The sequence below is a fragment of the Rhinoraja longicauda genome, chromosome 20 (genome assembly GCF_053455715.1).
Source record: "Rhinoraja longicauda isolate Sanriku21f chromosome 20, sRhiLon1.1, whole genome shotgun sequence".
Classification (NCBI taxonomy): domain Eukaryota; kingdom Metazoa; phylum Chordata; class Chondrichthyes; order Rajiformes; family Arhynchobatidae; genus Rhinoraja; species Rhinoraja longicauda.
In genome coordinates, this window is record NC_135972.1 from 13,575,012 (window position 1) to 13,590,525 (window position 15,514).

Consider the following 15,514-nt stretch of genomic DNA (forward strand, 5'->3'; position numbering starts at 1 on the left):
AGGATGATCCAAAGCCCAGGTGGTCACGGTTGCCATGCAGGGAAGAGGACAACCATTTACTGTACAGCAAGGTTGTCACCATCACCAGCAATAAAACCCAATGCTTGGATAATATGATTCAGTTATTGGTTACAGGAATAACTTTATTCAAGCAAACTAACACGAATGAACCGTGACTGCACAGAGGAAATGTGAATAAGATTGAAAGAAATCATACTAGTGGAACTTTGGTCAAACCTACAAGGTTATGTGGCCTGCGATTCACTGGACAGGAGCAATGAAGAAAGAAATATTTAAAATCCAACACTCACCAGGTTGACAGCATCTTGATCGAAAGGGTTGTATTCCACATTTTGAGGATAATGGGCTAATACTTTAGACTTGAAGGTTCTCTTCAATGGACTCTGATCAAAGTTTTCCCCTACGAGGTGAAAAGAGATGGTCAATTATTCAGTGATCACCAGGGGAGTTGCCCAGATTGTGGACAGTTCCAACTATACAGTGAGCAGGAGCAAATATTCACCAACTCACCTCAGCAGCCAAAAAGCTTGCAAAGGTATCTTAAGACAACATTTTGTTTTTGAAGTTCTTCCACTTTCACTTCAGACAAGGAGGCATGATCCAGTTGAAAGGCCAACTACTAACCTGCTTGCAGGCCATGGCCGATGCACCAACCACATGGTCGGTGTCGGATGCTGTGGCACAGGCTAAAACATTGCACACCAACCCCACACTTCAAGTAGGGTCCCTTCACCATTAGACAGTGAGCTCACGGCACAGGAAGTGAGCTCCCGGTGCAGGAAGTGAGCTCATTTCCTGGCACAAGGGACTGAGGTTCTGGTTGGGTCTCCATCTTGTGAAAAAGGACCACCAAGGTTTATGAGGCAGACATCAGGGCTGGAGGGTGATTACCATTATGAAAGGTTGCACAGCGAGTTCTTTTCTCTGGACTGATGGGGTGGGTCCTCAACCTAATTAATGGGTTCGTTAGTTGAGATCAGATGAGACCGCAACTTGGGCCACAGATAAATTTAAAAAAATCAGGCAGTTACTTCTGAAGAGAATGTTTGCTTGGTAAGAATATTGAACTCACTACCTCAAATATCAACTGAGGTGAAAAAAATGGGTCCTTTATCAAGGAAAGCTTGATAAACCTAGGAGGGCACAAAAGACGGTGGGGTAAAATCGGGTACAACGGCCCATTTCGGTGGCATGAAATTATTCACAAGGTGGTTTCAGGTCTGCTGTCATCGAGCAACGTTTCATCGACTGGCATTGGCTTTGCCCTCTGCTGCATTGCTGCTACGGGCCTCACTGTGTGTAGTGCCAGAAGGAAGAGGGAAAGGGTAAATAATGGCCGACTGGAATCCTGGACATTGCCCTGTACTGAACACACATCCAACTGGTTGTTTGGCGAGAGGTTTACACAGCAGTTAACTCAATAACTGCTGTGCTTTTGGCAGCACTGTGATGCACAGTGGACTCACAGCTCCAGCGACACAGGTTCAATCTTGGACGTGGCTGTATGTAGGGAGTGTACACTACTCCATGTGAGGGTGTGGGCTTTCTCCTGGATGCTGCCGTTTCCTCCAACATCCAAAAGATATGTGGGGAAAAAAGCACCTGCAGATGCTGCTTTACACAAAAGGACACAAAGTGCTGGAGTAACTGAGCGGGTCAGGCAGCATCTCTGGAGAACACGGATAGGTGACTTCTTGGGTCGGAACTCTTCTTCAGACTGAAGGTGTGTGGGTTGGCAGGTAAATACTGTAAATTGCCCGCAATGTAATAGACAGTTGGTGGGAGAAACAGGGAAAGGTGTTAATGTGAATGTGAGACAAAGTGGGCAGTGGGGAAAATACGTGGCGGAATGGGTTGACATCATTGTTCTGCGAACGAGTATTGGGGTTGGGTAATTTGAATGCCTATTTAATGCTTTTATTGTTGGACTGTGTTTTTGGGGGTTTTGGGGTTGTGTAATTTGAATGCCTATTTAATGCTTTTATTGTTGGGCTGTGGTTTGGGGTTTTTTGGGGTTGTGTAATTTGAATGCCTATTTAATGCTTTTGTTGTTGGACTGTGTTTTGGGGTTTTTTTGGGGTTGTGTAATTTTAATGCTTATTTAATGCTTTTATTGTTGGACTGTGGGTGACTGAATTTCGTCCAATATTGGATGACAAATAAAGCTATCTTGAATCTTGAATCTTGAATCTTGACTTGTTGGGCCAAATGGCCTCCGTCAATGCAATGAGAAAGTATGACACAATAGGTGGATGGTTGAGAACTCCACATTAGGATCACCAGCACGATGGAGCAGGTGGAACCGACTTGTTATTAACAGTAGTCATTGAAAACAAATTGAAGAGAACAGTGATCATAACAAATGAAAAGACTAGAGAACACTTGAAAGAATTTTTCAATGGTAATTAAAAGCCTGCAGATGTTGGAAATCCGAATTCAAATCAAAAAATGCTGGTAACACGCTGAAAGTCTGGCAGCATCTGTGGAAAGAGAAACAGAGTTAATGTTTTGGGCTAAAGCCCCTTTGTCGGAATCAAAGCATCCGATGAAAGGTCTTTGTCCTAAGACATTAACTGCGGTTTTCTCTCCACAGATGCTGTCAGACCTGCCGTGCGTTTCCTGCATTTTGGGTAAGAATTTTGTCTCAAGTTCAATCATGATTCTCACTCGGTTCAAAACTCTCGCAAAGATTTGGGGTGCAATTAACTATTGACGGATCCAGTCTAATTTGGTTGAGTTAAGATGCGTATGGAGTTGACATCCTTCTCGACCGTTGGGTGTGAAGCATCTGTTATTAGCTGGCCTTGGAGTGAGTCCATCAGATACAATCACTGCTTCAGCATCAGTTGATACACATTTAAAACCAGTGAGAACAATGCAGATAAGGAGAGCAGAAAGAAGAGTCCCGTCACCACCATCACCATCATCACCACCACCACCACCACCACCACCACCACCACCACCACCACCACCACCACCACCACCACCATACAAGACATCAACGTCCATCCCACAGTGACAAGAGCTGTCTGTGGATAAAATGCAGGCAAGCTCTACTCTAGTGTGGAAGGAGGAGGATGAGAGGCTACAGATGCCGAGAGACAGGTCCACTAATCAACTTGCATTCCCGATAATTCCCGAAATTCCCTGTTCAACCAGGGAACGACATGCGAAGAGGGTGACAGCAGAATCTCCAAAGTTTGGAGGAGTAGAGGGAGCCGCATTTGGAAAGGAAGCAGAAAGCTGAGAGATCGAGCCGTTTTCCACTCTTTACCTGAGGCTTTGTTTGGACATGGGGTTTCTTGGCTCCTGCCATACCATGCTGCTTCTACCCACTGGCATAGTGCTATACAACACAAATAAAGAGACAAGACTGGGTGTCAGGGTGAACTCAAAACAAAAAAACACACAGTTTGCGACAAATGCCAACGAACACGTCCCTGTAAACAAAGGCGCCAGCAGTATAATGGTCACGGGGAGAAGGTACAAACTCCGTGCAGATAGCACCCATAGTCAGGATCAAACACGGGTCTCGGGCGCTGTAAGGCAGCAACTCTACCGCCATTGAATTCTCTTCATATCTTTCCCCTGCCACCCTGTGGGTGGGCAAAGGGGAAAATAGGTTGTTAATTTTTTATCCGCATCCTTCCTCAAGGCTTCTGATCCCTTAGCGTTGATGACAAAAACACATTGGAGTTGCCTAGGGCATAATTCTGCCAGTCTACTGCAAGCAGCCTCAACAAAATGGGTGAATGCACTTAACTTAAGTTTGATTGCAAAGCCTCCCATTACATAGCACATTCATTCCCAGAAACAAACTATGAATTGAATTGAATAAATTTTATTAGCCAAGTATGTATAACATACAAGGCATTTGCTCGCAAGTAACAACACGACATACAGTAAACAATTAAAAATAAAACATAAAACATTAAACATTAAAACATTAAAAATAAAATATTATAGTTTAAACATGTTATGAATGAGAATACCAGATCTTTGAAATGACTCAAAGATAGAGTCACAAGGTGCTGAGGTGACTCAGCGGGTCTGGCAGCATCTCTGGAGAAAAAGGAATGGGTGACCTTTTCCAGTTGTGACCATTCTTCAGACTGTCACTGCTGTTTTGTCTGAAAAAAGGTCTTGACCCGAAACATTACCCATCCTTTTTCTCCAGAGATGCTGCCTGACCTGCTGAGTTACTCCATCACCTTGAGTCTATCTTTGGTATAAACCAGCATAAGCATTATTTCTACATTCTATATGAAATGACTCAGTTCCTTCTAACCTCTTATAATTATAGGCTTTCGAGATGCAAACTCAAGCAGTTTAGTCACTGCTGCTTTGTAAGTTTTGAAGCTCTCCCACCTGACATCCCTTTGCCTTACTGTGCTGACTAAAAGTTCATCTGCACCTGAAGGTCTAGGGGGCACCCCAGATGTCCAATTGTACATGCAAGATTTTGCACAGAACTATTAACCGAACCGATTACATTAAAGTATGCTCAAAACACCACCACATGCAAGTCACCTTCTGTACTGACATTGGCCACCGAGATATTTTCAACATACTGATCTCAACAACACTTTCAGTTTATTGTGCGACATCATTTGCAAGTAGTTTCTTGCAAATTACATAGCAGGGAAAATTTCCCCTTACAGCATAACCATTTCACAACAGACAATGGAGATTATAATACTACAACCACGACATATTGTTTGTGCAAGCACGACAAAATTATTGCCTGCCTGCAGCTACATGCAATCCCAGGTTCGATTGCCAAAACATTATGTCAAAGCTTTTTTTTCAAAGCAAAAAAAAATCTGAAAGACAAAATGAAAATGTTAAAAATACCCTGGAGGTCAGGCAGCATCTGTGGAAAGAGAAACGGTTGCTATTTCAGACGCTGATCTTACATCTAAATTTTCATCACAAGCAGATGCATTCGATCCATTAAAACAAATCTGGATCCCATCCGAGATCAATAGACAGGCCTTGGGAGATCAGTTGGAAAAACCAGATGCATCCGCTTACAATGAGAAATGTCATGGGCCAAAACGTTTCTTTCCATTTCTTTCCCCACAGATGCTGGCTGGCCTTCTGAATATTTCCAGTGTGGTTATTTTTCCATGTCAATTAGCTTGTTGAATTCTGAAGCCATTAATAGAGCACTGGAATCACTCAGAAAACTATATCCTTACTTTAGTTACTTTAGAGATACAGCGAGGAAACAGGCCCTTCAGCCCACTGAGTCTTCGTTGACCAGCCAACACTAATATTATCCCACACACTAGGGACAATTTACAATTATACCAAAGCCAATTAACCTACAAACCTGTACCTCTTTGGAGTGTGGTTGGAAACCGGAGCACCTGGAGAAAACCCATGCAGTCATAGGGAGAACGTACAAACTCTGCACAGACAGCTCCCGTAGTCAGGATCAAACCCGGATCTCTGGTGCTGTAAGGCCTAGATCACATCCTATCTCTTTCCATTAGGAAATTCTATCTCTTTGGGAAATTAATTAAGAGTTATAGAGTCATACGGCATGGAAACAAGCCCTTCGGCCCTACTTGCCCATGCCAACCAACTTGCCCCATCTAAACTGGAACCACTGGTCTGCTTTTGGCCCATATCCCTCTAAATCTACCCTATCTATGTACCTGTCTAAATGTCCCTTAAACCTAATTATTTTGTTATTTCCACCTCCCTGCAGCCTTCCTGCCCCCTACACCCTCCCCTCTTCTTCAGGCATCAGCTTGGCTTGGTGGATTTACTATTTAAAATGACTCGGAATTATTTACTAATTTCACTGGTCGATGGTCAGAAGTCTTCTTTTCGAAATTAAAAAAAGTACTTAAAACTTCTCAGGCGTGTCTGGCAGCACCCTTGAACGATTTAAAAAAAGAAACCAGCTTCATTGCAAAAGTCTCCTTGAACCCACAAACGAGCAACATTAACAGAATGGTGATGAATTTGGTCTGGGGGTATGTCTGGTATTGCAGACGGGGTCTGCTTTGGTCTTTAAAGCTGCAACAAACACCCTGAAGAACGGTCTCGTCCCGATACGTCACCCATTCCTTCTCTCCAGAGATGCTGCCTGTCCCGCTGGGTTACTCCAGCATTTTGTGTCTATCTTCGGTGTAAACCAGCATCTGCAGTTCCTTCCTACACATATATTCACACAGTAACTTCAACATGGTAAAACATCCCAAATTTTTCACGGATGAGTTAGTAATCAAATTTGTTTATGGAAATGAAGGATTGATCCAGGGAGTATCTATTAACTGGAGCCAAATGGGAACAAATCGACATTTGGCTGTGGTGACACTGTGAGACATTCCTCGACATTTTACAACCTTTGGACATTTTTCTTTTTTTCTAAAACTGTGGGAGCGCGCGGTCAGGTGCGTTTTAAAAGAGTTTGAACATACTTTTAAACTTACTAAGTAATCGATGCCAAGTTGGAGGAGTGGAATAAATAGAACCTAGTACAAGTTCCTGTCACCAACTTGCCATTTTGTCACCTGGCCAAAAAGGACTTACAGGGAAACAGGGGTCTGGGGTCCCCTGTTTCTGGGGTCAGGGAAGGATGGTGGGATGGGGGAGGTGGTGCAGGTGCACTGGGTGCACTGCAGGCCCTGTTGTAACAAGGGAATGGAGGGCAGACCAAGTTCGAGGTTCCCTTACCCTTTGTGTAAAGGATTGCTTCTTAAATTTTCAGGAAGACGCACAGAAGAATGGGATTAATTGGAAAAGTCTTTCAAAAGCGGCAGACAGTTTTCAACTGTGCTGCATGACTGGACGAAAGGCCTGGCTTTGCCTTTTATCCTGGAACTTTAGCAATCCTTCACCAAAGGAAATAGTTTCTTTGTACGTGGCCTCCAGATTCCCTTTATCGCTTCAAATACCCTCAATCTTCCAAACCCACAGTCAAACACTATCCAGCAGACAGCTTAACATCCAGTCTCTTCTTTAAAATCGAGTTACCTCTCATATCTCAGAGCTGAATTACTGGAGCAGCAATATCAGAGAGTAGAACGAGACGGGAAACATTCAAAAACTAACCATACCAAATGCTGCCGTTGGTAAAGTAGACAAGCCTAAAGCAAAACCCGCTATAATTTAATTACTTCTGAAATGATTGGGTGCTCTAATCCCTTAATACCGTGAGTCTTAAAGACAGCATATTGGGGGAAAAAGATGTATTTCTTCCAAACTTCAAAGCAGTTTAGTGGCAAATAGCGACTTTAGGCAATCTATTATTAAGCGGTGTTACAGTGAGGTCTTCCAAACACCGATATCAAAGCAGACTGGAGAAAATACAGCTTGCAAGGGATGAAAATTCAACGTTTGGCATTGATGGATTTAATGATGTTGCAGAATATTTAATGAGCAGTGAAACTCAACTTTACAAAATGAAAGAGGTCACTTTGCACCAGTCAGTAATTATGCATCTTCAACATTAGCATATCTTGACTCCCCGCTGGCAAATTGAATAACAACGACGTATATTCACACCGAAGATAAGCACAAAATGCTGGAGTAACTCAGCGGGACAGGCAGCATCTCTGGAGACAAGGAATGGGTGACGTTTGGGCGTCAAGACCCTTCTTCCCCAGTCAGACCGCAGTCTGAAGAAAGGTCTCGTCCCAAAACGTCACCCATTCCTTCTCTCCAGAGATGCTGCCTGTCCCGCTGGGTTACTCCAGCATTTTGCGTCTATCTTCGGTGTAAACCAGCATCTGCAGTTCCTTCCTACACATATATTCACACAGTAACTTCAACATGGTAAAACATCCCAAATTTTTCACGGATGAGTTAGTAATCAAATTTGTTTACGGAAATGAAGGATTGATCCAGGGAGTATCTAATAACTGGAGCCAAATGGGAACCAATCGACATTTGGCTGTGGTGACACTGTAAAAGCTACCATGACTTCACCTCCTCCTGTCCTGCTTCCTGTTAGGCCCTCAACCCCTTTAGGTAGTTTCTCTGTCTCCACTGCGCCTCGTTTTCAAGCCAAGGCTTTCTGAAATGTCTTTCTGCTTCAGGAAGCACAGCCACTCTCTAAATTGTGGTAACGTTTGTGCTCTGTGAACTATAAACGTTATTTATGACCATTCTGTGTGATAAGCAGTACAGATTTGGCCTGGTGATCTCAGTCTATCTCCAGACCAGCGCAGCACAGATTTAGTAAGGTGATGTCAGCATCCAGTATCCCAGGACCACAATGATTTGGTATTGTTGTCAGCTACTTTCAGTTCCTCGCCTCGCCCCCCATTCCTAACTCCCAACTTTTATTAATAATATCAACAGACATTCCTCCAATTCTTCTGTCATGGTACGGTGTCATCATGGCACGGTGGCACAGCGGTAGAGTTGCTGTCTTACAGTGCCAGAGACCTGGGGGTGCCTCCCACACTCCAACGACGTACAGGTTTGTAAGCTGTACGTCGTTGGAGTGTGGGAGGAACCCCGTGGCGCAGCGGTAGAGTTGCTGCCTTACAGCGAGTGCAGCGCCGGAGACTCAGGTTCGATCCTGACTACGGGCGCCCGCCTGTACAGAGTTTGTACGTTCTCCCCGTGACCTGCGTGGGTTTTCTCCGAGATCTTCGGTTTCATCCCACACGCCAAAGACGTGCAGGTTTGTAGGTTAATTGACTGGGTAAATGTAAAAATTGTCCCTGGTGTGTGTAGGATAGTGTTAATGTGCGGGGATCGAACGGCGGCGCGGACTTGGTGGGCCGAAAGGGCCTGTTTCCGCGCTGTAGAATCTAAATCTAAGATCTAAAAATCTAAAAATTGGCTTGGAAAAACGTCTAGGGATCGCTGCTCAGCACAGACTCGTGGGGCGGAGGGTGCTGTATCTCTAAACTGAACTAAATCACCGGGCCTACTTCCTCCAGCATCTTCTGCATCATTTATCTTTTCAGTTGAGTTTAGTTTATTGTCACATGTATCAAGATACAGCAAAAGGCTTTCTTGTTGCGTGCTATCCAGTCAGCGGATAGACTATACATGATTACAATCAAGCCGTCCACAGTGTACAGATACAGGATAAAGGGAGTAAAGTTTAGTGCAAGATAAAGTCCAGTAAAGTTCGATTAAACATAGTCCGAGGGTCTCCAATGAGGTAGATGGTAGCTCAGGTCAGCTCTCTAGTAGGTGGTAGATGCCTGATAACATCTGGGAAGAAACTGTCCCTGAATCTGCATGTTTGTGTTTTCAAATTGATGTTTGTGTTTTCAGATAGATCAGCCATGAGAAAATGGCAGAGTAGACTTGATGGGCCGAATGGCCTAATTCTATTCCTATACCTTATGACCTTATGGCACAGCTACTGTCTCACAGCTCCAGAGGCCCGGATTCGATCGTGCGCTCAGTGCTAATTGGGTGGAGTTTGCACGTTCTCCCTGTGACCACGTGGGTTTCCTCAAGGTGCTCCGATTTCCTCCCACATCCCAAAATCATGCACGTTCGTAGGTTAACCAAGTGTACTCAATTTCACTGCCAACTGGCCTGCCTCAGGAAGACAGAATTTGCATTTGTGCCTTTCATCTTCTCAGCATACCCCGACAGAAGTTACCCCAACAACTGTTATAAAGGCTACTGAACCATCCTATCAACAACTGAAGAGGTCCTGAGCTACTATCATCATCATCATCATATCATATATATACAGCCGGAAACAGGCCTTTTCGGCCCTCCACCCACTAGGGACAATTTTTACATTTACCCAGCCAATTAACCTACATACCTGTACGTCTTTGGAGTGTGGGAGGAAACCGAAGATCTCGGAGAAAACCCACGCAGGTCACGGGGAGAACGTACAAACTCATTACAGTGCAGCACCCGTAGTCAGGATCGAACCTGAGTCTCCGGCGCTGCATTCGCTGTAAAGCAGCAACTCTACCGCTGCGCTACCGTGCCGCCCTACTATCTACCACATTGGAGACCTATCTTTGGTCGGACTCCAGCTTGCACTAAATGTCATTGCCTTTTATATCTATGCACTGTGGATGGGTCGATTGTAATCATGTGTTGTCTTTCCGCTGACTGGTTAGCACACAACAAAAGTTTTTCCACTGTATCTCGGTACACGTGACAATAAACTAAACTCAACTAAACAGAACACTTGTAAAGGGGTAATGCTGGCAGAGCTCCAGTCAAAATGGTGGCATTGTCCAACACTGCTTGCCTTCCTCATAACCATAAAGATTTCTGAAACACTTCTTTGATTAAAAAAAAACGACAGAAATTGCGTTTACCTTAAATACAGACTGTAACCTTTCTACTTAATGATCAGCTAACAAGGATACGGCAATCTCTGCTACAATTGGAAATGCAGTGAAGTGTGACCGCGGGCAATTAACCTTAACAGTTTGCCCACTTTGTTTGCAGAGCACATGCAGCAATGCAATCAGAGATTAGAGGCTGCAAAGGGGAACTTATTGCCAATCATTGGTATACCTGCTATTATTAGACATCGCAAAGTTTGGTACATGTCTGAAGATAGAAACAAAAAGCTGGAGTAACTCAGCGGGTCAGGCAGCACCTCTGGAGAAAAGGAATAGGTTACACCTCGGGTCGTGACCCTTCTTCGACTCGAGACGTCACCTATTCCTTTCCTCCAGAGATGCTGCCTGACCCACTGAGTTACTCCAGATTTTTGTGTCTACTGTGTAAACCAGCATCTGCAATTCCTTCCTCTCCACTTTGGTACAGGTCTTTTATTGTTCAATGCAAGTACACTACTACTGGATTGAAGGGTCTTGAGCACAGGTTACATTCCTGTTGGGGACAGGTCTATTACTGTATTTTAAAAAAGTACACAAAGTGCTGGAGTAACTCAGCAGGTCAGGCGGCATCTCTATAGAACATGGATAGGTGATGTTTCGGGTCAAGACTAAGGAATAAGGGGTAGGCCATTTAGAACGGAGATGAGGAAAAACTTTTTCACTCAGAGAGTTGTAAATCTGTGGAATTCTCTGCCTCAGAAGGCAGTGGAGGCCAATTCTCTGGATGCTTTCAAGAGAGAGTTAGATAGAGCTCTTAAGGATAGCGGAGTATGGGGAGAGGGCAGGAACGGGGTACTGATTGTGAATGATCAGGCCACGATCACATTGAATGGCGGTGCTGGTTCGAAGGGTCGAATGGCCTACTCCTGCACCTATTGTCTATTTTCCCTTCTTCAGACCATTCACGACCTGAAATGTCACCTATCCAGGGTCTGCAGAGATGCTGCCTGAACTGCTGAGTTACTCCAGCACTTTGTTCCCTTTTGTGTACTAACCAGCATCAGCAGTCACTTGTTTCTACACTGTTACTGTATAAACTGTGGCACAATACTGGTCCATCAATGTCCAGTACTGGTTGAGACAGGCCCTCAATGTGCAACACTGGGGTCAGGTCAGTCACTCTATCACAGGTCAGTCACCAAATAATATTGGGATACATCACTGGTGGGTACAGGCTCAGACACTGTATAACGCTGGAATACAGTACCGCTGGGCAGAGATCTATCACCGTATAACATGACTACAGTTCTTAGGGTTCCAGGTCAGTCATTGTTTAGCGTGTACAGAGATGGTGGAGATAAGCCTCGCACAGTAAGATGCTGGGGTATGATGCTGAAAGTTACAGGTCAGTTACTGGGATAAAACACAGTTGTAGTGCCGCTGATGACAGGGGTGACAGTATAACATTGAGCCACTTTACCATTTCATCGGTGGATATAGGACTCTCGTTTATAACTGGGATACAGTGGTAGCTTCAGGTCAGTCACTGTACAGGTGGGGCACAGTGCCACTGGGTACTAGACCATGGTCATCACACAATGCAATACTGTGTTGGTGGCTTCAGATCCATGCAGTGCTGTTACATTATGAACAATGGGGTACATTGTTCGTGGCTGCAGGTACTATTGCAATGTTTAAGAAGCATATAGGCAGGTGCATGGATAGGGTACGTTAATAGGGATATGGGCCAAAAGCGGGCAGGTGAGACTAGTGTAGATGGGGCATGTTGGTCGGCGTGGGCAGGTTCAGCTGAAGGGCCTGTTTCCACGCTGTTTGACTCCATGACAGGTGCTGATGCAGCAAGTTAAGGCAGTGAATTGGGAATGCTGCTCCCTTCTTGACTCACGCAGCCCGTTCTAAACCTGTCTCCCACCCCACCCCTTTGCCTTCAGTGGAAGAGGCTGCCAGTTCATACTACCGCTGTGCCGCAGAGCACAAAGCAGAGGCCGAGCCTGCCAAATTGATACCTATCAAAATTCCTGTCTGAAGAAGGGTCCAGACCCGAAAGGTCACCCGTCCTTTTTCTCCAGAGGGAATGCCTGACCCGCTGAGTTACTCCAGCACTTTGCGTTTATCTTGCCTATCATTCAGGTAACTTCATAACTGTGAAAGGCAAACCATTCAGGCTGCGTGTTTGACCTGAGCAGTCTTTGAGCTGAGCTCTGGCAGTGTCACTTCCCTAAAGATACCACGCATCCATCCCTATGCTTCAAAGTACATGCAGGGGTATGATAGCTGAAGCCTTCAATACATTTTCAAAGGTTTGACCTTGACACGAGTGTGTTGGAAGGCAGACAGTGTGTGTCGACTGCATGCATCAAGGCAGTATTTAGGGAGGGCAGGAGAGACCTGCCTTCTGTCATCGCCAGTTCCTTTTTTATATAACTGCAGCCAGAGACTGGATTACTGCCTTTCCGTGGGGCCTGCTTGAATTAGACAGTAGCCAGTCCTTAAAATAGAACAGGAGAAAGCGTGTCAAAGGGAAAAACTTGCAATACCAAAACAAGGCTCAGGTCTGCAACTCTTCTTCAGTTGACCTACACAGACACGAGGAAGCATCTCAAACTTGCACAAATTATTATGCATTGCTGACTGGCATTGTGACCTCTCCGACACTCTGCACCATTCTTTCCCACCCTGAAGCGGGTTAATGAATCCTTCATTATACCGGTCGGTGATGCCAAAGAACTCTCTGACGCAAAAGGGGAAACAGGCGGTGGCGCAGCGGTAGAGTTGACGTCTCACAGCACCAGAGGCCCAGGCTCGATCCTGACTATGGGTGCCGTCTGTACGGAGTGTGTACATTCTCCCTGTGACCGCGTGGGTTTTCTCCGGGCACTCACACACACACACAGGGGGTGTGGGTATGTGGGGGGGGGGTGGTGAGGGGGGGGGGTGGTGAGGGGGGGTGGGTATGTGGGGGGGGGGGAAATCTTTCTTTTTTTTTAGGTCTCTTCCACGGGGCCTTCCATCATCCGGCGCGGCTCGGCCGCGGGACTGAACAGCGCCCGGTGCGGCTCGGCCGCGGGGCCTTCCATCGCCAGGTGCGGCGCGGCCACGGGACACCATTCGGCTTTAGTTAAACATTTTGTTCAAGATGGCCGCGCCGTTGTGTTTGGCTGCCTGCCACTGTATGTTTCTTTTTTTTCCTAATCAGATGTGCAGCACTTTGGTCAACGTGGGTTGTTTTTAAATGTGCTATACAAATAAAATTGACTTGACTTGACTTGACTCTGGTTTCTTCCCACACTCCAGAGACACACAGGTTAAATGGCTTTGGTAAAATAGGTTTAATTGTCCCTAGAGTGTCAGATAGTGTTGGCATAGGAGGTGACCGCTGGTCGCCGCGGATTCGGTGTGCCGAAAGGCCTGTTTCTGCGCTGTATCTCTAAAGTCTGAAGATGGGGAGGGTGATTTGCATGAGACCATAGAGAGAAATAATGAATCAGAGACAGGCGAAGATAGACATTAAAAAACCGGAATAACTCAGCGGGTCAGACACGCGGTCTCTGGAGAAAAAGAATAGGTGACATTTCGGGTCAAGGCCCCTCTTCAGACGCAGGCGGCAAGTGAGGATAACAAGATCGGTCTTCCAGAGGGTCAAGGGCTAAAACCTACCTTCATCGGGGCTGATTTTGCTAACACCTAATGACCAGGCTTTTTTTAAAGCATACAGTGACTCTCAGGAACTATCAGAGCTCCTTTGACGTAGGCCGACATGTTGAAATAACACAACGAAAGATCGAAGTGCAGAGACCAGTTTACAAATCATCTCACAGAGCACCGGTTATATGTGCAGCCAAGCTACCAAGGTTTCCTCTAAATTTAGTAAGACACTAGACCAAGTGGACCCGTTGGGCCCAAACCTCCCGTGCAGCACCCTCTCCTCCCCCCGCTCCCCTCTCCCCTCTCCCTCCCCCCTTCCCCCTACTCCATCCCCCTTATCCTCCCTCCTCCCTCCCTAGGAGATAGATTAAAACTTTAAAATGTGAATAATTTAAAAAATATAACACCGATTTCAATGAAACTTCTTCCATTAGCACCAAAGGGACGACGGTGAGTAAGGTGGGCCTAAAATTGTCGGGCTATCATGTACCGTTTTGGCTGTAGTTCAGGAACAAACAAACAAACGAGAGTTTTAGTATAGAGATAACAAACTGCAATGCGGGGAAAACCAGGGAGATGGTGGTAGATTCCAGGTCCCCCAGACACTGGTGAACATCCAGAGAATGGACATTGAGAGGGTGGATTCTTATAAGTACCTGGGTGTCCACCTCAACAATAAACTGGACTGGACTGAAAACACCGATGTGCTATATAGAAAGGGCCAGAGCAGACTTTATCTGCTAAGGAGACTCAGGTCCTTTGGAGTGCAGGGGGCACTCCTAAGGACCTTCTACGACACGGTGGTTGCATCGGCCATTTTCTATGGAGTGGTCTGCTGGAGCAGCAGCATCTCATCTGCGAAAGGGAAGAGACTTGACAAGCTGGTCAGGAAGGCCAGCTCTGTCCTGGGTTGCCCTCTCGACTCAGTGCAGGTGGTGGCAGAGAGAGAGACAGACGGACAGAGAGACAGATGAACAGAAAGACAGAGAGAGACAGAGGAAAAAAACCATAATTAAGATTCTTCTTGAGCAGTATATTCCGGGATAATTTATTAAATTAAACCTGTCACACCTCATGTAGTTGCTGCTTTCATTTCAAATCCTAAGTGCTTCATCTTTTATGATATGTTCTATTTCCTCTTGGAGCGAAAAAAAATCAAAGGGAACCTCAGCTCTATAATGCTTCCAGCCACACAATCAACATTCTGCATGCCACTGTAGCTAAGGCCCTGCTATTTTTACATTCCTCAGTAACCTTGATCTTTCAAGAGGACGCTGATGGGGAATAAACTCATGCATGTTTCACAACTTCACTAATGTCAGGGTAAGGACGGCATCTTTCAGTGTACTCTTCTGATGACCTCATTGGTTCTGGTTATGCTCTTTCTGGGCAGCCAACTCAAAAGTGCTCCACACAGTGTATGTTTGAAAATCAGAAGCATTTTTTTAAATCTGGATGAATGAATGAGTTAATTAATTAATACTTTGTCATATGTGACACGTCACAGTGAAATTCTTTGCTTGCAGACCCAAGGTATGCAAATAGTCGCCACATAGAGGGCGCTTACAAAGTACCCCCGCACCAGG

General features: G+C 45.4%; 1 protein-coding gene across 1 annotated transcript in view; it reads right to left on the minus strand.

Moving 5' to 3' along the window:
- Positions 1 to 14,042, minus strand: part of LOC144603757 (DENN domain-containing protein 5B-like) — a 125,359-nt gene extending 111,317 nt beyond the window's left edge. Inside the window, exons 1-3 of the mRNA XM_078417463.1 lie at positions 13,997 to 14,042; positions 3,296 to 3,367; positions 312 to 421 (exon numbers count right to left, since the gene is read on the minus strand). Of these exons, the coding sequence (XP_078273589.1) occupies positions 312 to 421; positions 3,296 to 3,367; positions 13,997 to 14,042 (228 nt within the window). The remainder of the gene's footprint in view (positions 1 to 311; positions 422 to 3,295; positions 3,368 to 13,996) is intronic.
- Between the last annotated feature and the right edge of the window lie 1,472 nt (positions 14,043 to 15,514).